Below are 27,327 nucleotides of genomic sequence, written 5' to 3'. Positions count from 1 at the left end.
AAATGTACTTGTGGTAGAATGAATTATTAAAATTATTCTTAATAATATTTTCAGCAAGCTTTTCAAGAACATGTGGCAAAATTTCAGCTATACAATGTACACCTGGGCTTTTAGAAAGTGATCAACGACATATTATTTCAATACAACCTTAAAAGAAGTATCATTGTTTTCTAAATTGTATGTAAGTTATTAATGATTGTACTCTTTGTTTTCTCATTCCGTTTGGCTTCAACAGTTTTTTTTTTAACACATCCAAAAATTTAATTATATATTGCTATGCTCTTTGATCAAAGACTTGTATTAAATAGCCAATTACCAACTAGTAATGGCCCTATCAATTGTAGACTGATTTAATTAAGGACCAGTTCTGAGTTTTATTCATGGAATAAATAAGTCAAGGTTCTTGCCTAATCAGAATCAGTCTTGAAAGGTGAATAAAGAAGGTATGTTAATTCCACTCTCTCCTGAGGCAACCTTCCTTTTGATGAACTCAGCAGAAAGTCACTTTCAATAAGAAAAGTGTGAGTCTTCTTCCTGGATTTCGAAGCTAGATACTTTTCTTCAACCTGCTTTACTTTTTAGAATATAAAAATTGGAGTAAATATAAAAATTTACTTTTTAGAATATAAAAATTTTTAGAATATAAAAATTTACTTTTAGAATATAAAAATTATCATATTGGATAATAGCTAGTATGTTTAATTATTAAAAACTATAGTTAAGCATCAGTTTTCAAAATAATTCAAAAGCAAAATTATAACAGAGAATTGCAATGGTCTACTTATTATGAAATGACAAAAATTAAGTAATTCTCCCTCAGTAGCGCATTATTCAAACAAGTCAAGAACACCACATTAGGTCTGGCCTTTCTTATTTTTTTTTCAAATCCAGGTATATTTAATAAGATTTATACTAGTTTGCTAGTGTTTTTAAATTATTCACTAGGGAATACTTTTTAATACGAGCAAAATCTCATGGGATTCCCCTAATCACTTCAAAGCTTCCTTCAGAGTTGATAGAGCAGAATCAAGTTGAAGTGTTTCTGTGTTGAGCTTCTGGAAAATTCACTTATATCAGTTTACTTCTTTCAGTTTGTTGATCGTGATTGTTGCAGCCTTTGATCCCCTCTCAAGTTCTCGAATTATGCACACAGATTTTCCAGTCTCTGGGCAGCATCTCTTGTAACCATAGCATGAGATTCTGACATCTCAATCAGTCAAACAGGCCAGAACCACGGGTACCCCTGGCTGAGGGTCCCAGGACCACTTTATTGCCATCAAAAACTCAAAGGTGGCAGTAGTACAGCCATTGACAGAGAACCCAACATGCGGTACCACACCAGTCAAGGAGAGCAGGAGGTACAGTGGATGTGCTACTTATTTTATTGTAACTTGTGAAACCATTCAAAATGCATCACTGGAATTCCTCGTGTACACTGGGCACAGGGTCCATAACGAAGGAAATTTCCTGGCCCTGAGATTCTGCATCTTGAGGAGGAAACTGATAAAAAATATCATAATAGGTAGATTACCTAATAGGGAACTACAGTTATTCAAACAAAATCGCCACTTCACATTTTGTATTATCAAGAAAATAACATATCCTACCTCCATTTGAAGAAAAGCAGGAAGAACAGAAGAGAACTGTCCTTCAAACACTTCAGCTGAACCGTGTCAACAACATCTGCCAGGTCTTGGGAAGGTGCCAGAGGCAGTATTGATACAGGAAGGTCTGCAAGCAAACCAAGGCGACCTCCTCAGTTGTGGTCGGCAAAGGGAAGTCCATTGGTCAGCGGCAACAAGAAAGGATTCCTCTCCCTTCTCAAATCTCAGTAAAAGAGAATAAATGTGATTAGACCGAGATGATTCTTTTTAATATGCAGCACAACAAAGAGAGGAAAGTATACTGAGGGTATGAAGAAAAACAGGATAAGACGACCCATTTTTCTACATATTAAACTGGTTGCAGGACTCTGTAGAGATGCTCTTCTCAAGCACATACAGGAAAGTGAATGCTAAAATAATGAGAGAGAAAATGTAACAATGATTATCAAGGAAATTGAAACATTTAAATGCTGTAAATACACTGCTAGAAATAAAAAATATTAATATTGAGGAGGACCAGTGGGGAAAATCTGAGAATACATGGTGGAATTATAAAAACTAAATGATGATGGGAAAATGCTACAAATAAGAAAGTCTAAAGTAAAAATTCAGTATTTGAATGATTGGTGCTTAGAGTTAAGAAGCCCAAAAGAAAAATAATTACTTTAATATGAAGATTGATAAGATAACAAATGTGAGACAAGAAAAACTTTAAGTCCTATTGTCTCTCAGGAAACAGAATTTAGCTTGTGAAAATCCATCTCATTCTACCAAATAATCATAAATGAAATCCTTCCCAAGAGATATTCTGGTAAATAATGATGATCAATAGTAAAAATTTCAATGAAAGTATCAATCTTATAATAATCAGCCAGGCATTGATGCAGATTTTTAAAAATAGTATCACTAAACAATTAGAGAAAATGAGAAAATTATAATATAAAAATATAGTATGTTTCCATACCACACAACATACATATATGGATATAAATAAGCCTGTAATCATACACATGTACATATTTGTGTACACACACAGACAATACACATATATAAATATGTACCCAGGGTAGCTTAATGTTAAAACTGAATAAATAAAAAACGAAAAATATGGTAGAAATTATAGCCCATGTAAATAATTCTTAACTGATGGAATTAGACAAGTCTTTTAGCCACAAAATGTTATAAAATCACAAAGGTATGGCAGATTTGAGTAAGGAAAGCACAAAATTGTATGGAGTCAAATATAAAATAAAAGAACATGGTCATCTATGGGAAATGCAAATGCTAGACAGTATATATATATTGTTAGTGGGACTGAACAAGAAGGAAGAGGAAAATTATATGTCATTCAGTTCCACTTCAGGACATGAAACTTAAAACTGCCCTTTCTATTAGGGGTGTCATGCGCATAAACTTTTCTACAAGAGAGATTTTGTGAGTAGTAGAGGGAATTACTTATACAGTAGATAAAAGCCTATAATTGTGGAGCAAATTGAAACGCCGCATGCTGTGATTCAAATAGTGGGTTCTGGTGTCTATAAAGACACAGAACAGTGATGAACAATGAAACATAAATGCAGTTTAGCTTATATTTGGGATTCTGTGGATAAAAGAAATGGAAACAAATGACTATCAAGGGGAATTAATAGAATATTTTCATAGCACATGTATCTACAATGAAGAATATAATATAGCCACCACAAATTATTATTATTATTATTGTATGCAAAACACCCAAGATAAAATCATACAAAATTCAAAGCAGCATGTACACTGTGAGCCAAGCTTGTGAAAACATTTTGATACAGGAATTGTGTAAAAACAAAAGAATAAAGAAGTAAAGAGTATTAATTTCAGATAGTACAATTACAGCTCAGTGTAAGTATTATCCTCACGTCTGTTTGCCCTGATACCTTTATTTTTACAAACCATAGTAGTTTGTGTTAAAAATAATTCCTTTCTATTAGCCTTAAGTTCTTTTTAAATTTGTCTTTGGAAATAGATAAGAACACTGGGATTTTCTGGAATGGTTGATTTTAGTAGAAATACTGAAGAGCAAAATACACGTATTTTTATTTACAAGCAGATGTCATGGAATCCCATATGGAACAAAGCATGTCTTAAACTACTGTAAGTTTAAAAAAAAATCACCGGTGAGGCGATGAGAAAAGCCATTGGCTGCAAGCATGTTAATAGATGAAAGATGTGAGCAGTAGCTGATATGTACGAGCTGTCAATTTGATAGAACCCAGTCATTTGAGAGGAGGGAACATCAGCTGAGGAATTCCGTCCATCACATTGGTCTAAAGGCTTCTATGTAGTGAGTTTGCCTTATTGCTAAATGGTTTGGGAAGGCTCAGCCCACTGTGGGCAGTGTCATCCTTAGGCAGGTGGGCTTTGACGGTATAAGCACGGTAGCTGAAGGTGAGCCAGGAGCAATCCAGCAAGCAGCTCCCCTTCATAGTCTCGATTTCAATGCCTGCCTTCAGACTCCTGCTTAGAGTTCCTGCCCTGACTGCACTGTGACCTGTTACTCCAATAAATCCTTTCCTTCTCCTTCCTCAAGCTGTTTTTGGGTCATGGTATTTCTCACAGCAATAAAGGCAAACTAGGATTTACATTTTATTATTATAAAAATGGAATTGTGTTTTTAAATAGCATTTAATAATTTAAAAAATATAATGTTACTTTTTAATGCCAAAAGTGAGAAATTTTTCAGACAAACCTAAATGAACAAGGGAAAAGCACTGGTCATATACTGAAGACAAAGTTGGTTTCATCTCCTCCTTTGTAAGTTTTCTATACAGCATACAGTTAGACTTAGCATGAAAAAGTTTATCAGAATTAAATGGCTAACTCTAACAGGCTCATAACTACCAAGGTACCTGCACCATTAAGCTAAAATATTCAGTTGAACTGTTTGCATATACTTAATGAATCCTTTTAGAAAGTTAACCGGCATAAGCCGACAGCAAACGGGGGGTGAAGTTCAAGCTGACATACGGCTCTGTGTATTTGGGTATTGAAGGCAACTGTTAAATGTAGAATTTTCTCAATTTGAGTCCAGGGCCGATGATACCTGGATATTTAAAATACTACCATATGCCAAGTGTCCCGCAAACATAATACTGCATGACCACCTGCACTCAGAAAGCTACAACTGGAACCATGTGTAGGAGTTTATTACTTAACTTTTATTTTCAAAATATAGCATGAGAAAACCAATTGCTATCTTGAAGGGTTAAAACTACTTTTGGAAATTAACCATTTCAACAAAGAGATTATAATAAGGGGTTCTAGAATTCATATCTTACCAAGCATCTGTAGTATTGTAAGAAGTCTAAACCTTTGAATAGTGAGATCAAATAGATTACAAAGGGTGAATAATATATCATAATAAAATAACACACTACCTCTTTGGCCTGTGCTCCCACTGAAAGTACAGTCAACATACAATAACATTGTTCAAATACTAGTAGGAATTATTGTGTGCCCTGAACCCAACTGACATATATAACTGTTTAATAACACTGTCGAGGTTAAGTAAGTGTTCATAAGGACTAGTATGCAGCTCTACCATACCTGTCTAGAATGCATAAAGTCCTATGTCCACTGAAAACAAACCTCATGTAAATACTTTTCCTCTAATGTATGTAGGCTGTGCATTAAAAGATCCATCCAACAATGGGTTAACAATATATGGAGAAAATCGATGTATACTGAACATATAGGGGACCTAAACACTACAGTATAACATGTTTATACTACATTTATATTGTGTAAAAATGAATATTTAGTGATGCAAAGTATATCATAAAATTTATTTGTCCTATTTCTGTTAACCATTGTATCTTTGCATACACCCTGAAAATACCATCAAAATACACTTTAACTCACTTTTTCATGTTGTAAATAAATTTTTATATCTTTTAAATTTTTTGAGATTATAATATAATTACATTTCTCCCTGCATTTTTTCCCTAAGCCCTCCCATATTCCCCTCCCTCTTTCCTTAAAATTCATGGCCTCTTCTTTCATTTATTGTTCCTGCATGCACATGTGTATACATATACAGCTCTAGGCCCCACTTCCCCCTTTATACAACCTTCTAACAAGGTTATGATAGACTCTTCACTTCTTTTCTCAACTTTATTTGAGCTTCTAATTAAGGTCTTTCATACTACTCATTCTATTTATGATTGTATATGTTGGATAGATGCACACTCATTTTATTTTCATAAAACCCTGTGCAGAGAGCGGTTCACTCAGCTTTCCTGATAGATTGAGAGAAAGAAGAGCACATAGGCAGTTATGAAGCATCTACTTCCACCTGTGTGAGGTCACTGACTCTAAAAATTGAGTTTCCAAACACTAAAGACTTATAAGCTAGTTGCTTTTGCCGGTAATCTTTATGCTACAACAACAGTACTTCATTACCTTGACCAAAAATACTATGTCACATAGAAGAAGAAAAAAAAAATAGATTAAGGCAGATAGTGTTTTCGGGCAGGACACATGGCTTTCTTTCTTAGCCATAGGTTTGTTCCTATTCATGGAACCTACTAAGGAATCAGCTCCAGTTCAAACCAATGAAACTTTTATTGGGAACTTGTTACATGTCAGGTTCACGTCATATAGATTAAGACATGAGGGGCAGTGCACTGTGTCAAAAGTTGAGTTATGAACCAGCCCAGTGCCCTCAAGAGTCGACCCTATTTGAGTGAAACCTTGGGAAATGGGAATCTCCTAGAGTAGTGAGGGTTTCATCGGGAAAGTTTGCAGTTCCTCTTTCAGCCAGATTGACATGAGACCCTGATGATTGGCCAGAACTCCCTGGGTGTCCTGCTCAGGATAGTTCTGTGTGTGCCCTGCCTCAGCAAGCTCATTTTACATATGAGTCAAAATTATTTTTATACTGAAAGAAGCCTTCTTAAAGCTGGTATTCTAAATTTAATGCAGGGGATTTTAGGATAAAGTCCAGGTTGAAACAGATTGCTGCCTCTGCTGCCTGTTTAAGTACCAAAGCTGGCCGAACAGAAACAGAAAAGAAAAACAGTTCTAGATTTAAAAAAAAAAAAAAAAAGCTAGAGTGGGTGAAAAGCATATCCATTGGAAAGAGTCAGGTACAAAATTTAAGAGAAAACATCTCCACCCAGTAAGAAACCCAGATGCCTGTAGGAATCACCGCAGACACAGATGCTGAAAGAGTTCTTCTCAGATCTGAGCTGAGGATTCACAGGCATTTAGGGCTAAAGAGTCAACCCTGAGTGGTTCATACCCCAGGGCCATTGAATTCCTGTGTGTTTGCAGACTATGATGGTACACAGTGGCTCAGTTCTGTCAGGTAGCTTATTTATTTTTCAGTTTTGAATGTCAGCAAGCACGAAAAACATTATGATGAACAGCAGACTTTGACCAAGTGTCTCTGAGCAAATGGATTTGGATATATAACAGTAAAAGCTACCCCTGTTTTTAAGCTGAGTCAGCCAAAGAACAGAGAAAAAAATTCATGTTAAAACAGAATTCTCTTAATGTAAAAGCAGAATTGTTTTTGTTGCTTTTTTTATACCATCAATTTAATGAGTGTAGTTTTTCTTTCAAAATTATTCCCAAAGGAAAAAAAAGGTAAAATTCATTGACTTGTTGAAAGTATGATTTACTGATCAAATAATTCATGTGTGTGGTAGATCCCTGAAACAAAATGAAATAGCATAGAATCTCAAGTTCTTTATTCAGTGTTTACCTTTGGAATGTGTGCTGCGTTGTGTTACTTCTCCACATATATATTTCCTCATGTGTAAAGAGATAATATAGTACATGCACAGTTAAGGTACCGAATATAGGATATGCAGGAATACCCCAGAACAATATGAGACAGCACCCATTCTCAGAACATCACGTTTGCCATCCAGCATTCTTGCTTGACTCATGGGGTATTTTAGATGACATAACACATTGATAACGTTTCCTTCTGAAATATTTTCACAAACTGTTGGGGGCATTCCTCTATCTTAATAAATCATTTAAATTTAGACTACTATTTAAAGTGGATATTTCCCCGAATGAGAAAATGTTCATATAAATTTAAATCCACACACATACACATAGACATTTGTACACATTTTTGTGTGTATAATCCCAAAGTTTAACACTTAGGAAAATTTTCCTGTATTTTGATGAGTATTTGTGTCACTAAATATGCTTCCTTTATATTTATGCACCACAGCTATCTGTTATCACTCATGGCCAGTGTCTGACCCATGACCGTCTATTTTGGGGTTACCTTGCAGTCTCACAGGAGAGAAGACCTGAAATAGAAACAAAAGAACAGAGGGTTTGACAGTGCTGGGGTCACGCATGAGACCATAATGGCTAAAGATGATAAGTTCAAGCTTGGAGCATGGAGCTCAGCCACAGGAAATCGCTGGAAGAGGGGGCATTGTCCAGGCAGGAAGGAAGCTGTAGATCAAGGGACACAAATAAAAGCAAAGGTGACTTCAAATGTTGCCTGCCAAGAAAACAAAGTTTCTAAATTTAGTTTTCATTAGAGTTGCAAGGTGTACAAAAGACTCAAGAATGAGTTTAAAATAAGTAGGGAAAATCTGGAACTGTTTTATGTTATGGTATTTGATATTATGTTATGGTATTTGATGAAAGGCATCCCTAGTCCCTAAGTTTCACTCTTATTTTGATAATTTTAATACATAACAACTTAGTTTTTCATTCACTACATTTCACTTGTAGTTTTCACTCATAGGGTTCATTTATAGGTTTCATTCACCATTTTGCAGGAAACACAAAATATAATACTAGATCCTACAATTAGACTTTCATATTGTTAACCTTTCATTTTTTTCCCTTTTCCCCAGTTGCCCTTATATATGTCCTTCAGTTTTGAATACTTCATTTTATCCTTAAATTATTTAGGATTATAATTTTCTGAAAGGAAATTTTCAGTGCACAAGAATTAATATTAATCAATTATATATTCCTGAATTCAATAAAATTCATAGGATCTGGGTGGGAATCTGATTTAATATTTAATTATGAAATGTCATGTACTGTTTGTATTGCTCTTTGTGGAACAATAATTGGACTTTAGTTGACCACATACTATATTACTTTGTTTTTCTGTGATTGGATTGATCAATAAATCTGTACATTAAATTATGAACACAAATGTTCAAACTCAGTGTCAGATGGTTGCAAGACAGGTGAACAAGTTTAATATAAGAAGTACTGGTGAGCTAAACTTACCATCACTTTATTTTAAAATGGTCAGCATGCTTGTCCAAGACATCTTAGACTATACACCTCATGGCAAATACAAATTTATCACTATAAATGCATCCATCTCTTTCAAAGTACAAATATCCAGGAGGATTTTTCACTTAGCATATGTGGTTTTTAATCTCTTGAGTTCTAGAGATTCCCAAATTCATAGTGGGTTAATTCATTCCATTTAACGACTGTGCTCTTCTCTTTTCAGATTGACCTTCTTGTCCCTACCAAAGTGACAGGCATCATCACACAAGGCGCTAAGGATTTTGGTCACGTTCAGTTTGTGGGTTCATACAAGCTAGCCTACAGCAATGATGGGGAGCACTGGACTGTGTACCAGGATGAAAAACAGAGAAAAGATAAGGTAGGTGGGCTGCACGCGCTGTAGAGTGAAGGGTCAGGCTCTGGATATATTTTTAATGGAAAAAGATTGCATGAAATATATTCTCATCATGGTTTCCGTGTTTCCCAGCTCCTCCCAGGTGCTCCCCATCTTCCCACCCACCCAACTCTTCTTTCTTTCTCTCCTTAGAAAACAAAGCAGGCAAACAGGCACAAAACACATAATAAAAAGAAAGGATAAAGAAAGAAAAAAGAAAAGAAAGGAAAACAAAGACAAGAAACACACACATACTCATTAAAACATAAAACTGAAAAGTATATTATATGAGCAAAGGGTCAGTAAGAGAAAGAATGCCAAATCAATTTTGAATTTATTCCAAAAATAACAACAGTGTATACAATAAACCATGCTAAATAGAATTTCAAAGAAATGAGTTTGCAGTAGAGTAGATGATATGAGACCTATTAAAATAAATAACTTTATTAGTAAAAAATTCTCCCATACTATACACTAAGATGTGAGTATCTAAAATTTTCTTTACATCTTACAGACTCAGAGGAGGCATGACATTTGATCATAATTAACATGAGTGTACTGCAAAGACAAACATTACTATTATTTTATAAATAAATTAGTGGCATTAGAAGAAACATTCACTTGAGAAAAGTATTTCAGTGGTAATATTTCCTTGATTATGTGACAAAAAGGAACTTTAGAGATAGGCATATTTTGAGGACTATGCTAGTTCATCCAAATAAAACAAATCCTTCTTTCTAAGTTTGCTTCAATATATTATAATTTGGAAATTAAAATTTCTATGAATAAATTATCTGATTTTATGGCTAAACACACTATATAGCTCTTTAAGTATGAAATTTCTATTTATTAACTTCTGATCCCCTTGAACTCATTTATCAAGTGCTATCAATTTCTGTGGAACTCTGGAAAATAAAAGGCTTAGAGGTTGGTGCCTGTTCTGGCCATACATTATAATACAGCTGCAAGTAGCCTAAAGGCATTGAGTTGAGTGATTAGTTAGTGACCTTTGTACAGAGCTCCAGACTTCATAAGTTATCAATAGAAATACTTAACTCAAAGGTTGGGGTAAAGTTTAAGAAACTCACACATTTCTTTTAATAACTTTTTATGTTAGGTGATACCTGTATATCCTCGCTATTGATTGGTATGTTATGAGCCAACAAAAAGCTTAAGAATATCTTTTTTACTCAAGCGGTCAAGGCAGAGAATGCATAAATCTGCTTAGAAACCCATAGGCTTGCAAAACTATTTCAGTGAGACACTAGTCTGAATTCAGTTTGAATTCAGTTCAACCAAGCTCATTTAGTGGAAACAGTCTTAGGTTCTGATTTAAACAGCCTACATCTGTTTGTGTTTTTATATCCGGGAATACTCCATTTAACAGTTCAGAATACATACATGTTTGACATTATAAAATCTCAGAGGCTGGTATGCTCTTACGACAATATATTAAGTCTTTCACATACTTTATACAACAAAGTATCGGGTTCTATTTTTTCATGGAAAAAGAATCTATGCAATATATTCTGGTCGTAGTGTCTTTTTCCCCCAGTTCTTCCCAGATCCTTCCCATCTCCCCACCCACCCAACTCACATTTTGTTGAGAATTACTATTCTCATTCAACAATGTGAACTAATGGTATATTTTATAATCAGTGGCATCTCAGGTCAAACACATATTGAACATTTTGTTTAAAATGTGTTCAAATTTATTTTATGACCTATAAACAAACTTTTGCAACAAGTGGTTATAAATAATGATTTCATCTCCTCTCAGGGTTTATAGACACTGGTGTTAGATGCTCCACGACATGGGGGTTTTAAATTGCATACTTTAAACCTCCAGTAGTCTTGGAATTAGTTTTAAGACATGGAAGGCTTTTAAACTCTTTCCAATATGTACTCAATATCAGTAATCATTAAGCCTTTACAGTCAGTGGGGGCATGGTGGTCCATGAATATAATCCCATCACTCAGGAAGCTGAGGCAAGAGTATCGGCACAGGTTCAAGGCTAGCCTGGGTAGCATGATGCTGCTTCTAAAACACACAACCTAAAACAAAAGAACAAGAAAGCATTCGTTTGTTGAAATACTTATTTCTGTTTACATTTAATATGTAAATTAGTGCTTATAATAGAATATTTTAAATTGTTTTACTGATAGACTAGGCATTTGCTTAGTGAACACTTGATCTTATTATCTCCTCCTGAAACATATGAAAATACATCCTGTGAAGTTGCTGGATAATGTGATTCAAGGTTTCTGTACCCTCCTGGTGTTTCATCTGCTGTACTATCTGTTACTGAGAGTAATAGGACTGACTATCTCTCATTATCATTATGGAGTTGCCTGTTTCTCTTTGCCATGACATCTTAGTTGTCTTCATATATTTGCACAAGCAAGGTCTTATTGTCATTTAGGAATTAAATGACTCTTACATCTTATAATATTTTCCCCCTAAAATCTACTTCATCATGCATTGCTAGAGATACTCCAGCATTTGAAAACGTTATCTCCATTTAATGTATGTACATTTTACTTATATATAATACATTTGAGATGAAATTCTACTGTGTATAGATAGTTGGATTTTTGAGCCCAATCTAGTCTACTTTGAAAACAAACAAAAGCAAGCTTTCAGGCCACTTATATGTGATATTAGTATTGATGTAAATGGCTTTAAATTAATCACTTAAGTATTTATTTCCTATTTATTGCATATTTTCATCTTTTTGTCTTCATTTGGATAAGTTCAAAATTTTAGGCCTTCTTTATTACTGTAATTAATAAGGTAATTCCACATAATTTATCCAGTAATCCAGAGAGGTTTATTTCTGCGATAACTTACAGCCAATAGGGGTTGGTTACAGGAGAGATGAAGTACCATCCAATGGAGAACTCTGGCTTGGCATCCCAGTCAGCTTCCAGGATCTTGAGGGATCCAGAAGGGGCCAAACACTTACACACTCAAGTCTTAATGGACTCCCTCTCAGCCATGCCCCAGGGGCAGGTCAGCCCCAGAGGCAGGTCATAGGCAGGTGTGGCAGTTACCTACTGTCACTCTAGGAGCAGTGTTTCAAGGTCAAAGCTGGAACAGCTACCCACTACATCTCTACTTTATGCAATGTGTAGTCTACAATATTTTGTTATTTTAGCTAATGTATTGGGATTCATGGTATACATTTTAACTATTAAAACCTAATTTCAAATGAATGTAAAGCCCTAGACTCTTAACACTATAAGCACAATAAAACTGATTCTAGATATAAAATCATACACTAGAAGACCATTATTGCTATTGTTATTACTAGTGTTGTTTGTTTCATAGTTGGGGTATTATTGCTGTGAAGAGACACCATGACCATAAGGAAAAAATTTAATAGGGGCTGGCTTAATTCAGCAGTTTAGTCCATCATCATCATGGCAGGAAGCATGGCAGCACACCATCATACATGGTGCTGGAACAGTAGCTTAGAGTTCTACATACAGATCCTCAGGCAGCAGGAATAGAAAGCGACACTGGGCCTGGCTTGAGCATCTAAAAATCTCAAACTCCCAGTGACATACTTCCTCCAAGGAGGCCACATCTACTCCAACAATGCCACACCTCCTAATAGTGTCACTCCCTACGAGCCTATGAGGAACATTTTCATACAAGCCATCACAATTAGTATTAGTGGAAGTATTTATTAGTATTATTTGGGACAGAGTCTCACAGTGTAGCCCTGACTGGGCTTAAGCTTAATATGCCTACCCCAATTTCTCTGAAGGACAGGGAATATGGGAGTATGCCTCCACTCTCAGTGAAGAATATTTATTTTATGACCAGCATTTTCAAGTAAGACTTATAGCAGAGAAATGTGAACACACTAGGCAACTTAGAAAATTATAAGAGTGGATTGACCCAGGATTTTCACGACAACAATATATGTGGAAAAATATATCACTCAGCAATCTATACAATGTAGAAATAATTTGAAACATTAAACCATTTTAACCTAAGTCTCTCTCTCTCTCTTTCCTCTTTCTCTCCTCGTGAGGGGGTTTCATTTCACTTCCTTTTGACACGTTATGTCTTGTTGTTTTCTCCTGACTTTCTGACTTATTTTTATTTGAGAGAGAGAAAAACCATGAACTTAGCTGGGTAAGGAAGTGAGGAGGATGTAGGAGGAGTTGGTGGGAAAATACAATCACAATATATTGTATGAAAAAAATATCATTTCAACATTACGAACCTTAGACTGCTAGGTTTAGAATTAAATCTGATAGTTTGCTTAAAGTATTACAACCAATTAAGTGCACTGAAGAAACTTAATATTAGCTTATTACTTAATACAAAATAGTAATTTAAGTTGGGTCAAGAAATAGCATATAATAAAATAGTAAATAATATTGCCCAAATAAAGAGCATTATACACCCTGGCATAGAAGAGTATCTAACAACACAAACACAAAGGGATGTTGTCTATGTTCTTTAAACACACGAAAGAGAGTATATGTAATATACATATGTCAACCAAATTGTCTGTTTTTATAGATAAGAAAACAATTCTCGTGTTTTGTAATCAATGTTGCCATAATTATTCTGTCTCCCACTATACAAATAGATAGAGAGTTCAACCATGTGTTCTTCTTTTAAAAAGTGCCAAACACAGCATACCAATGATTTTATTTCTGAGTTTTAACAAACCACTTCCAGTTGATTCTTTACATTATTTACATTTAATTTTATATACCTGCATTTCATCAGAATGCTTCAATATTAACAAATTAAAATTCAAGCATAAGTTTTTACCACAGTAAATAGTCACATTAAATATTTTAGAACAGAACACTGGCTGTAGGATATTTACAGATGCACATTTCAAATGGATATATATATATATATATATATATATATATATATATATGTAAAACACATTTCTATTTCTTTCATATTCTTTTGACTTCATTGACTGTTTATCTTAAATTTTGGGGAAGTTGATTTGAAAGTCCACTGTAGATACAGACACAATGTTGCAGGTGCAGTAGTCTCTTCCAGCTTTTTCCAGGCTCTTGGCTCCCCAGCAAAAGAACTGATAATAAGGGCTCACACAGTTTTGCAAAAACTCACCATAGGTTTAAGAGCCCTGGGTGTGGTTCCTGAATTCAAGAGGAGGTGGACTTGCTTACTAAGTGGGGAGTAGTTTGAGTGAATCTCTATTTAGATTGATAGGTTAGATCACATAATCATTTTTCTACTGTTCATGCCCCTTCTTATAATGCTTCTGATCTTAATCATATGCATGCTTAATTATGCATAGACACAAAGAGGTAAATCAGGAAGTATCCATGAAAGGTTATTAGAGGACAGTTTTGCCTTATTGAATGTGCACCCCAAACAAGTTCAGTCCAGAATGGTCCTTCTGTTATTCATATTCCTGTGTAATACACTTGAATAGAAACTGTCTAAATTTGGTTGTTAAGAGGAGCAAGGGAGCTTACACCATTTTTTCCAGATGGGAGTATGCAAATGAGAGGTCAACAAGGTCACTAGGTACATTATTGGGAGAGTGGTGTGCACACGAAACAGAGACCTGGTGTTCATAGCATATGCAGGTGAAGGTCCCAAGCTAAACTAGCTCCTATGCTTGCCTACCTCAATAAGATGATGTCAGAAAAACAATCACCAAATAGCAGTTACTCTGTTTGACCATAAGTGGCATAAATGAAATTCTAAAAATGTATAATTGCTTTTTCTGTTTTTCTATGGTGCTAAGTAACTGATCTTCAGATTGTTTATGGAAAAGTGTACATGTACACATAGTAATGTCTGAACACACATACAAATGTACTCATCTCCCTGTACCAAAATCAGACTGAAAGCAAAGGGATACTCTGCCTTCATCGTGAAGATGTCAGCTTCTAGCCACCCTCTCATAACCTCCACAATTCTGTTTGCTAACATTATTCAGTATTTAGTCATGTCTAACTGAGCCTGTGATGATACCTTAACACAGTCACCATGTTCTTAGGGCCCTCTTTCCAGTGCACAATATTTCCTAATATTGAAGCGGCTTTTAGCTTTCTTCACTACATGGATTCAGCTGGTTTTTATTTGAAAGTCAAATGTTCCCTTGCTCTTATGAATGTGGCATTTGTTTCAAACTGCTGGGGAGCTGGTTTACTATGTTTAGCAGGAAAACTACAGAACTTAACAGGCACTTTCAGCATTTAATTTTGAGGATAAACCCCAAAGCAAAACAATAATAAATTGCAGGAAGAGTTCATATATGGAAAATTTTTAAAAAGTTAAAAATAAGTTTCCTTATTAATAGATTAGTTATAATGTCATAATGTTGGGATTAGAACTTACTGTGTAGGAACTTCGAGGGGGAAAAAAAGCTGGTCATATTTTATTTCTTCTTTATCCTTGAAGTCAAAAGTGTTTTAAAACCAAAAAAAAGTATGAGATGAAAAAAAAAGGAAAAACTTATCAGAAACAGTCAAAAAAAGAAAAACTTTAAAAAAAATCTGTTTCTAGTAAGATGCTGTGGATCCTTAAGGAAGAAAGACACATATTATCCAGGAAATGAGTAAAACGTCTCTGTTCTCTCATGTTGATGAACTTTCTTATCCAGTGGTTCAGATACAAAGCCATCTGATTCTCACACAAATGAGAATGTCTGTTGAAACAGTCCATCTCCTGGTTCCTGCCTATAGGTCTAGTTTCAAGATAGCAAGACCACCATGAGTCTGCATCCAACTTAAATACTGTGTGATTTCAAGACAGGCATGGGGTACAGAATGAAACTAAGAAATAAAAGAGAGAGAGAATGGGGGCATATTAAAACAGGAACAACAAAAAAAAAAAAAAAAAAGAAAGTAAGCAAGAAAGAAAAATACAGACTTCTGGTCCCCACCTCAGGCAATACTTAAGTCTGAATGTCTACAGAGACCCTAGTTAACATAAGTACACGTGTGGGAAGGATCACTCAAATCAACTCTGTAACCAAAATTAAAAATTTGAATTAAAAGTACTTTGGGTTTCTGCTCCTCAGAAGGGGATACATTGTAATCCTCAGGACTTTGACTGGTGAACATCAATATAAATTAGTGTCTCTGATACGTTTTTTGATTTTAATAAGCTCACAAATTCCATTATGAAGAGCTTCACTTAAGCACTTAATATTAAAAATAGTTGTAGACTGAAATCCTAGACTAAGAGATGAGGAATATAGACTAAGAGGGAAAACTTCTTGAAGAAGTGACATGTAATAGGCTTTCTCTTTTGAGCCACCAACCAGCTCCCATATGACACAGAGACTTCTTATTAGTTAGGAATGTTCAGCCTTAGCTTGGGCTCATTTCTTGCTAGTTCTTATAATTTAACCTGCTTCTCTTCATTTATATTTTGCCTCAGAGCTTTTTACCTTTCTTTCCTTCTGTAGATCTTACTTTCACTGTTTCTTGTGTCTGGTTGGCTGGCAGCTGCCTGACTTCTGGCCCTGGCCATATCCCTCTCTTTCTCCCTCGTTCTCTCCTCCTTCTCTCTCAAGCCTAGATTTCTACTCCTACTTATTCTCTCTGCCCACCAGCCTCGCCTATCCCTCTTCTGCCTGGCTATTGGCTGTTCAGCTTTTTATTTGATCAATCAGGTGCCTTAGTCAGGCAAGGTGAAACAAATGCAGCACAAACAAATGTAACACACTTTCACATAGTTAAAGTAATATTCTGCAGCATAAACAAATATAACACATCTTTGCCTAGTTAAAATAATATTCTACAACAGTGATGTTAGTATTTCATTCAATCATTTGCCAGCAGACTGTATCTGAGCATGTGATAGTGGAGCAAAGATCACCATTTATAATGAGGAAAGATGCAAAACCTTCAATTTCACCAGCAGTTTTGGAAGACTAACATGTAGCTGACTAAGTGCATTGTCTGATAGATTCAGTTCAGGAAGCTTTCCTGCACAGATCATCAGTTTCAAAGTCCATGACTTCCTGGTATACATAAAAATCACTGATCTTCTTAACTTCATTCCCTTCCCTAATGTTTGTGTGGAAATAGCAATGACTCAGCCAGCGAGGTGTTTCAGCCTGTAAAAGCTCTTGCCTTCAAACCCAGAGACTTGGTTTCAAATCTTGGGACCCACACTGTGGAAAGCAAGAACTGCCTAATGCCAAGTTGACCTTCGAATTTGTGCAGTTGCATAAACACACACAAGCAAGTAAATAAAAAATATAATAAATATAGCAATGTTAACATATGTAAACCTTACTACAAACTCTCCATAGTCTGATCTGAACAATTTATACACCTTCCACATGATTGCAAATACCACAGAATACCCTGCTGTACCTCTGAAGGGATCACTATCACAGAACTGAAATTAAATGTGAAAGTTTAAAGCCCCTCAAACTCAGTCCATAGTAAGGCACAGTCAGCCGAATAAACATTGGCCAGGCTGTCTCTTCAAAAATGTGGTTGGAGTGAGAGTTCTTTATATAAAAAGTCCCTTTCAGGGTGGGGAAGATGGCTCAGTGGGACAAGTACTTATGGAACAAACATGAAGAGTTCTTATAACCCATGTAAAATCCCAGTTGTGGTTAACATGTGCTGGAGAGGTAGCAACAGGAGGGTTCTTGAGGCTTGCTTGGCTAATTAGTTCAGTCAAATTGGTGAGCTCCAATTTAGGTGAGAGACCCTGTCTATAAATAATAATGGTTATAATAATGTGGGAAAAAAAAAACAGAGAAAGACATTCAACGTTAACTTCTGGCCTGTACACATGCACATTCACACAAAAGCACATGCATCCACATATTCCACATGCACACACAAACACACACACACACACACACACACACACACTCACTTTGAAAATAAAGAGAATAAAATCTACTGTGGTAATCATGGAGGAAGATGCTTAGGGCAGGGGATACTAGGGAGTGAATTGTTCTATCAGGGAGTAGCCATATTGCTGGTCACTTGCACACTGGAGCGATTGGGATCATTCCCTCAGAGTCCGTCCCCAACACCATTTTCAAATAAGGTTGAGGGGAAAGGAAAAGAAGTTTCTTTCTGAAAGCAATTTCCAAAAAGGAGATGACTGCACTTGAAGACTTAGATTTCAAAGATAACAAATAAATTATGGCACAACACGATAGAAACCAAGCCACAGTCACCTTCCTGTACTCAGCTGGATGTTTGCCGAATGACTTAATTGAAACTAAAGTTAAGGAGACAGTGATACAGCTTAAGGTTCGTCCAAAAGTAAGGACATTGCTATTTAAATACACACCATCTGGTGTCAATTGTTCAGAAACATACCTGCTTTATTCTTTGCCGTAACTCAACATTAGGGACTATCTTAGCATTGGTTTGCTTTGCTGTGATAAATTACCATGACCAAAAAGCAGTTTGAGAAGAAAAGGAATTTATTTTGCTTACATTTCTACATCAGAGTTCATTATTGAAAGAAGTCAAGACAGGAACCTGGAAGCAGGAGCTGATGCAGAGGTCATGGAGGAGTGCTACTTGCTATCTTAGTCCCAGTGCCTTATTCAGTCTGCTTTATTATAAAACCCAGGACCACCTACCCACGGGGGGCACCACCCACAGTGATCTGGGTCTACCCTGTTTATCATCAATCAAGAAAGTGCACTGTGGGCTGGAGCACAAGCCAGGCTACTGGGGGAATTTTCTCACTTGAGGTTCCCTATTTGAAAATGCCCCCAGCTGTGCCAAGTTGACATAAAATGAGCCAGCACAGGGGCCTTATTAATACAGGGGTTAGATCAAAGAGTATAATAAATTTCCATATTCACATAAATGTGGGAGTCAATGTGAGATATTTGAGATTAATATAGTTACAACATTTCTGCTTCTCTTGCCCCTCTGAATGATCCCACATACCCCTACCTGACCTCGTTCAAATTCATGGCTCTTTTTTCACTAATTGTTATTGCATTCATATATGTATATGCATATACATTCATAAATATAACCTGTTCAGTCCAGATAATGTCACTAGTACATATGTATTCAAGGCTGATTGTTTGGCACTATACAAACAACTGGTGTGCTCTTCCCTGGGGAAAAGCACCTCTCCCACTCCGAGCTCTCCTCAGCTGGTTATAGTTCTTTGTATAGAGTTGAGGCTTTGTGGGCTTTTCACCATTTAGTTTATCATGTCCATTTCTGTCATCCTTGTTCAGTTCAGGTTTGGATAGTCATGTTGGTGAGACTTTGTGAGTGTAGCTTTTGATGTTATTAGGAGACGCAATCTCACCACAGACTCCCTGATCCTCAGGCTTTTACAGTCTTTCTGCCTCTTCTTCCATAATGTTCTCTGAGCCTTAGGTGTAAGAGTGTTTTGTACATAATTCTACTGGGACTGGACTCCATAGATCTGCCTTTTCATTGGTTGTGGCTTTTTGTAGTAGTTTCCTACCCAGATATGATGCCTATGAACCACAGCAATGAACATCATGGCAAAATATTCTAAGGATGCATGCACACCTTGGCAGTAACCAACAGCTCTCTAAATGGACATAAGACTTGCTTAGGAAGAGGGAAATCATGCCTAGTACTGGAAACAACCTACCTAAATACTCATTCCTGGTGAAGCCATCATTATTGGAATAGAATCTACAACTTCTATTACTAAGCCAACATAATCCTTACCAACAAGAACGTGTCCTTCTAGCCACAGATAAGCATTTTAAACCTTGGAGACTTTCTTGAGAATGTTTCTGTTTTGGTAGAGTTTAAAGATCAGTGATGAGCTGGTACTTTTTTGGTTTTAGATTATATCAAACAATTAACAATTATGGCTAGGAGTGGATAGGGGCAGCTACTTGCTAACACCGTGGCCTGATGCTGCTGGCAATAATGATGGCATAGGACTGAAGGTTTTAAATAAGTGCAGTTGTATTATTAACTGAATTCATCAAAGCTGCCTAAAAGCTCATAATAGGCAGTGAGAAAATAATGAGTGTAAACATGGAGTCTGAGTGTAATCTGACTCAGCTATTGTAAGAATATATCATGTATTCATGATAGATCATGCCCAACACTTAAGTATAAGACAGAAGAACTGCACCTACTTCTAGGTCAACCTGTATTACAGAGTGAGACCATGCCTATATAAATAAATTAAATAAATAAACAACATGTCTCATAATCTGGTGAGATTATATAAAGCAGAACTTTATTTCTGAGTTTTAGGTGTTGGAAACTTCAAGATCAAGGTATTAGAAGTTTTAGCATCTGGAAAGATAAACTTTCTGATTAATCAATGGTACCATTTCCCAGCATAAGGAACAAACACACTCTCTGTGGCTTTTAAAATAAAAGAATGAATCCCTTCCAGTCTCTCATTTCTGCCCCGTCTCCTCATAGTGCCACCTTGTGGGTTAGGATTTTAACACAGGAATGGGGGAGAGGTGGTTTACTGAACTGAAAGACGGAAAGTCAAATTCAGGGAAACCGAGTAATACCTTGTGAAGTCTAAGCTTTGAATCCAGGAAAGGAGGGGAAGCAGGATGCTGGTGACATTGAGAGTCTATAGGCAGAGAAGCCATACATATTCAACAGCACAAAAGACTCCAGGCAGACAGATGCCGGGGGCACCCAGGCACATGCCAGCTGCGTATACCAAACTACTGGCTCCATATATGGAAGCACAGGCCAATGCACAGACCAGGACACAGGCCACTTGGAATTAGCCACACAGATCTCCAGGCAGATACACACTGGCAGACTGGTGAACACAAAGGCTCTATCTAGCATCTCACCGCAAGGCCATTCATTGGACAGTCCGACAAGAAAGTGGCATTCTGCCAGAAACAATGTTATTACCGACATACCAATGTTGATTGGGGGATTTGCCAAACATTTGATGTCACCATATTGTGCTGACTCATAGTCCACCCTGATGTCCATTGCCAGTCATATTATAGCTGAATTGCACTCAAAAAAATCCCTATATTGTCTAACCATAGATCTTATAGACTTCTGTTCCGTACATATAACTTTTAAATGCACTCGCCTATGAGAGTACAATACCTGTCAATTTCTAAAGCCTATAACTGAGAGGGACACAGCTCGAGAGGGATATCCTCCAACAGAGATGATTTAACTGAGTGAAAATGGGTTTCTAGATCCAAATTTTCCTAATGGACTGGAAAAGTGATAAGCCACTTGACCAAATTTAAATTCGTAGCCAGCACCTTGTTACACTGTTAACATGTGCAAAGACAAGATGAGGACTCACTCCTCAGAAGCAATTCTGAAAAGAAGGTCCAGGGTCAAGCCCAGCATAGAAAACAGAATGCAAATCCAAATGCAAACAGACAGCTTGGCTTAGCCAAAGTTGTATGCTCTTGAATCCAGGTTGGAGAAAGCTTGAAGAACAGGAAAGGACACAGAGAGCAGGACATGGGGCAGACAAGATAAAATTAAGAAAGAGAGTTAACAGTGCCTTCTAGAATCACAGCTGTAGCGTGGAACAGCATTCTGGATGATGGAAACAATAGACTAACAAGAGTGACAGGCTGACCACAGGGACAAGCAAGAGGCCACTTTCTTGTAAGGAACTCATGAATTTACAAAGAGTCATTCAATTTATTTGTAGACATCGTGGGAAGCTAGTTATAATTCATAAGTGGATTTCAAGTTTCCTAGGAGAATCCTTTGTATTCTGTTCTAGGCTCTCTAAAAGAAAAGACCAGTGATATAAAACATAACCATTTGTAACAAAAGAAAGGTTTAATTTTCTTGTTAGCATTTAGATTTTTTAACCTTCTTTCTACAAAAAGCCAACCAACAAAAACATTCTTGAAAATAAAAACAAATAAGTGAAACAGAATAAATTAAAGGTGCTAATGAAACACAATCCTAGAAACAAACACCAGACACAAAATCCATAAACTGGAGTTTGGTTTGGGTAAGTTGGGCTGGGAATAATGATGTCATTCATATTTAGTGATATCAACCCCTGAGAAATTATTTTATGCTCCCCATGGCCCAGAACTTTTCTTTTGGAGTATTTGATAAACTATCCTAAAATCTGAAATCGTGTGTTTTGTCTTGCTAACAAATGTTTTCATAAGCATATGAAAAACTTTAACAGCATAAGTGAAAAATGCTTATGAATAACAATAATGAAAAGTTTGATTTTTGCACACATATTATGTCAAAAAATTATTAATTTTTCATTTTGTATATTTTTGTAATTATTTCTTTCATTGAAAACATACATTTTTCATAGAAGATAATTTGATTAGGATTTCCCCTCCCCAATTCCTCCTAGATCCTGCCCACAGCCCCAACCACCCAAATCCATGCCTTCTTTCTCTCACTCTCTTTCTTTCAAAATCAAACAGGTAAATAAAAAAACTATTTTTTAGTACTTTACTCATGATAAATCAATAAACATGCCAATATTCAAAATTTTGAGCATCTTCTCCTCAGGTTCTTCTTACATATTATTAGATATAACTACATAGTAACATAGTGGCAATATTCTTTAACAGAAGATGTTATTCATTATTCAGTCCTGATTATGCTTGTGCTATCATGAGGAATAGTTGTCCCTATTATGAATCTATCTTTGACTTAAAATGTTGACATATTCAAATACTTATTAGTGATGGCCCCCCAACAGAATAGTCAGGATTAGCAACCTCCATAGATTATTTAAATTAATGAATTATGAATTGACAGACAGTAGAGAAGCTAATGTAGGTAGGAAACACTAACTGGAAGAAAACTGTTAGTCTTTTTATTGAGAAACAAGCTAACACCTATATAGTGTGAACTTTCATATGCAGAAGATGAGTAACTGGCCAATCTGACTTTGAAAGAACCCATATCCTTGCTTCTGGAATCAGAACTGCTGACGAAAACACAGGCCATAAACACTCTGATCCTTATTTCAGAACAAAACAATCACCGAAAACTAAATATTAACGATGTGATATAATTTGAGGGTAAAAAGTGCTCGAGGACATTAGTTCTATGTGGTACATATGCCGCTTTTATTATCCACTAACACGCCATCAGCAGCAATATGTTCAGCAATTAAAAGTCCTTTCTTCAACATTTTCAAAATGGCTTAATTAATGTGCTATTCTTCTGATTTTTTATAATCTCCATCTCAAAAAGAATAAAAGCAACTTGTTATGTGTCCATGATAATGGCAAGCTTTAAAAGGATCCCTAAATCTTCCATACCCGATACAATTACCTATTTAGGGTCATTTCATATATTTCCTTTACTTTTTAAAATTGACAATTGAAAATTTATCAACAATGTATACATTTGTAATATGTCAATTTTATTCCATGCCTTTGGAACATATATGGCCTGACTTACCCTCTGGGGCTCTTTTAAAAAGGCAATACATCTCTCATTGTCATCTGGTTTTTGCTGTCATGGATTTTTTTTGGTTTGGATGGTAGATGAGTGTAAAAAAACATACTCAATACCAAAGTGTCAACTTTAACATGAAGCTCCACAGCATCTGTTCTGAACATGGATTGTAACTGTGTAGTTCACTTATTTGTATAGACATTTGGTCCAGTTAATTTTACTGTATAATTTTTAAAATTTATTTGCAATAGGTTTTCTTAAATAATAAAGTTTATAAAATAATAAAAAATAACCAGTTCCACTACTGGAACACAACCTTGATTTTTATAAATCACTGAGAAAAGATAAACCTGGGGTCATCTGAACATGGAAGCACAGCATCCCTGAAGAGCTCAGGAGATGGAGGACAACCTCTTATGCACTACCTTCTAATAAATCTAGAAAGAAAATAACTTTATCCATAAGTGAGATACTTAATATATTATACCAATTAAAATAAGTTATTACTTTCACATAGAAAATTGTACTGTGTTTCTTTTCTTCATTTTCATAGTACTTACTCTGTTAATGCTTGTAAGTTCTAGAGAAGTTGACTCTTTTCCTGATACCACCTATATTTTAATAATCAGCTTACCCTCAGTTCCCCAACAAACAGATAAGCAAGATTCACTTCAGACCAAAGCAAGACCTGCTCAGCTTAGGGAAGAACGTACTCTGTTAGGTTTACCAAATTGAGTCAATACAATGACGGCATACACTGGATTCAGATAAACATGAATTGTTAAATGTAACTATATTATAAATACTTGATTTTGCCAGCTTGTCTCCATTACAGATTCCTTAGATTTTTTTTCACCTGTACCTTGTGCTTTCATGAGAAAGCTAGGGCAGATAAGAGAGAACACCTTTGTATGCTCCTGGGCAAAATGCACAGGTACGTCCACATATCCACACTCCAGTGCAATGCCTGCATCCCACTTGGCTACCAAGAGCTTGAAGATAGTCTCTTACTCTGTAATATTTCATCTTTAAGGGCCAGTCCGGCCAAGAAGAAACATGGCTGCACGCTTCAATCACTTCTATGTTCAAACACACAGCACTGTATTTTGTTAGCTCTTACCAAGATAGGGTGAAACTCTTCAAAGAGAATTGAAGGGAAGAAAAGGCTACCAATGTCAGGTGAGAATAGCGAAAACAGCATCCATTTCTCCACTGTCATATCATTTGTATTTTATCTGATGTGGAGGGCTGGAAACAGTCCACAAATTGTTCTGATGATGAAATGGGAAATACCTGTTGTGATTTAAGAGACTCTGAGAGATGAGCTTGGGGCTTCAGTGAAGTGCCAGGTTGTTCTGTTCTTTCAAAGAAAAGAAGAAAACTATTTCTACATTACTGGTGCAAAACGAAAAATAAAGATGTTCTTTTTCTTTGACTGGTCCCGATAATGTCTTTTGGAGATGTCTTTGAAAAGCAGATGATTTTCCTTTTCTGTAGGAAAATTTTGTATGACAGTGATACCCAAGTGCCAGAAGGCAGATAGTTTAAATATATAGCCAGAGTTTAGAATGGAATATTTTATGTTTCATAAATCTTTATAGGCTATCATCCTATATGATATATTTCCTTGAGCATTCCTGTTACTTAAGGCAGCTTTCATCATAAAAGAAGTTAAATATGGTGATGTGCTCTACCCGCTGACTTTTAGAGTGAACATTCTAAATGCCAGAAGGTTTAGAAGAGGGACCATGGCAGTAAAGAGTGTGTTTTAATCTGCTGTTTCCCTGGGTCTTTGGTCTGAGGTCACCAACTTAATAACAAAGTGGAGTATGAGTTTCTGTCTTTCAGTTTCTTCTATTTTTGAAATTATTTTGTAATTACATCATTTCTCCCTTCCTTTTCCTCCCCCCATACCCTCCCATATACCTCCTTGCTTTTTTTTCAAATTTATGTCCTCTTTCATTAATTCCAGTACATGAATATATATGTACATGCCGGCTCAGTCTATATAACATTAGAGTTTAACTGTGTCATCAATACCGGCATAATCCCTGACTACATTCTGAACATTTGTCTTTATACCCTCAGAGAAGTTTAGTTCTCACTCTTTTTCAAGGAAACTTCTCCTTGTGACTGACAGAGATGATACAGAAAACCACAACTTATCAAAATGCAGAGTCTGAATTTCTTAGTGAAGATCATTGGGATCTCTTCAAAACACTATCTAGCTGGACTTTGTGTGCATACCTGTAATCCCAGCATTCACTAGACTCATGAGGGAGAGGCAGGGGCATTGTGAGTTCAAGGCCAAGCTGAGTACATAGCATCATCCTATTAGGAGGCAGTGAGAGAAGGAGAGAGAAAAACGTATGTTCTCTGGTTATTTGAAGCCAAGCATACTTATGAAAACTGTTCCCAGAAAGGATGGAAGTAGCTCCTGTCCATTTTGCCTCTCATTTGGTTGAGCAAATGCTAGAAATTACTACATAATCCTGTTATTCACAATAGGCTAAGAACCCAAATGTCTACTTTGACAGGAACAGAGAGTTTCCTATAAACTGAAGACAGTTTATTCCTTATTATTATACGATTAGGAATGAAATATTTCCATGAAAGTTTGTAAAACTTCAAGTTCTCAAAAACACTGCCAATGCCATGTCATTTCCCTTTTCTTTATGAATAATCTTAAACTCTGAGAGAAGGAATTCTGACAGTCACCATGGAGCTCCGTTTCCCAGTCAAGAATTAACTGTCCGCCAAGCAGTTGACATGTCAATAATATGAGAACAAAGGAGAATGTATGGGACTTTGAAAAACAATGGAAGGACAAAATGTGGAGTATACAAAAGGGACAATACATGAGTCAACTGTTCATCAGCTGTTACTGGAATATCTATTGGTTCATGTTAAAAAGAAAATACAATCTCACAGAAATAGCAAAATCGTGAAAGTCACGCTCACTGCAGGGGTTCTAAGTGGGCGTTAAAAGCATGGCTTAGTTTTTTGTGTTTTTTTTTTTTTTGTTTGTTTGTTTGTTTTGGTTTTGGTTTTTTTTTTTTTTTGATTTTGAAATCTTGCAGTGTAATAGGAGTTTTACATGTACTCAGAGCATGCTACAAGGACACGTCAGTCCAGTAAAATGTCAAACTGCCTGAAGTAAAAATCAAAGACCAAAACCCTTCCTTTTTACATAAGTACAGTAAAATGCAAATATTAGAGCCTCAAGGAAAGGCTTGAGAGCAGCACTCAGAGTACAAATAACTTCCTGGAAAATCCACTTGTTTATTTGCGATTTAAAATAATTTCTGCACTAAGGGAAATCTGAAAATTTGTCCTGAGGTCTTTCTGTTCACTTTCTTCTTAAAGTCAAATTTTTCTACAGCTGGGCCTTTGAAACTAAATCTCTGGACAGGCAGTGTGAGAGCCTTATATAATTTCATTGAGAGCTTGAGACACACACAAATCTCTGGGGCAAGTGGGAAGCTCTGTTTGTAAAGGAGCTCATGGAACAAAATATCATTCTGAAAGGAACACAGATAAAAGCTGATATCCAGCGTGAACCATGATGCAGAATGTTTTTTATATATCACCATGTTCTATGGCTCTCAGAGAACTGTGATTTCAAATTAAACCTGAAGAGATGGCCAAAGTAATGGTCCTAGAGAAACTTATTAGCTCTTGTAAAAATATTAAAGA

The 27,327-nt window shown here is 36.0% G+C and overlaps 1 protein-coding gene across 2 annotated transcripts in view; it reads left to right on the top strand.

Annotated features, from left to right (window-relative positions):
* Positions 1-27,327, top strand: part of Edil3 (EGF like repeats and discoidin domains 3) — a 448,869-nt gene that overhangs the window by 411,840 nt on the left and 9,702 nt on the right. For both annotated transcript variants that reach the window (XM_028854156.2, XM_028854155.2), the window contains one exon: positions 9,094-9,249. In XM_028854156.2, the coding sequence (XP_028709989.1) occupies positions 9,094-9,249 (156 nt within the window). The remainder of the gene's footprint in view (positions 1-9,093; positions 9,250-27,327) is intronic.

Source organism: Peromyscus leucopus, chromosome 11 (genome assembly GCF_004664715.2).
Source record: "Peromyscus leucopus breed LL Stock chromosome 11, UCI_PerLeu_2.1, whole genome shotgun sequence".
In the NCBI taxonomy this organism is placed as follows: Eukaryota; Metazoa; Chordata; class Mammalia; order Rodentia; family Cricetidae; genus Peromyscus; species Peromyscus leucopus.
Note: the sequence above shows the minus strand (reverse complement) of the source record. Positions and strands in the feature narration are given on the sequence as shown.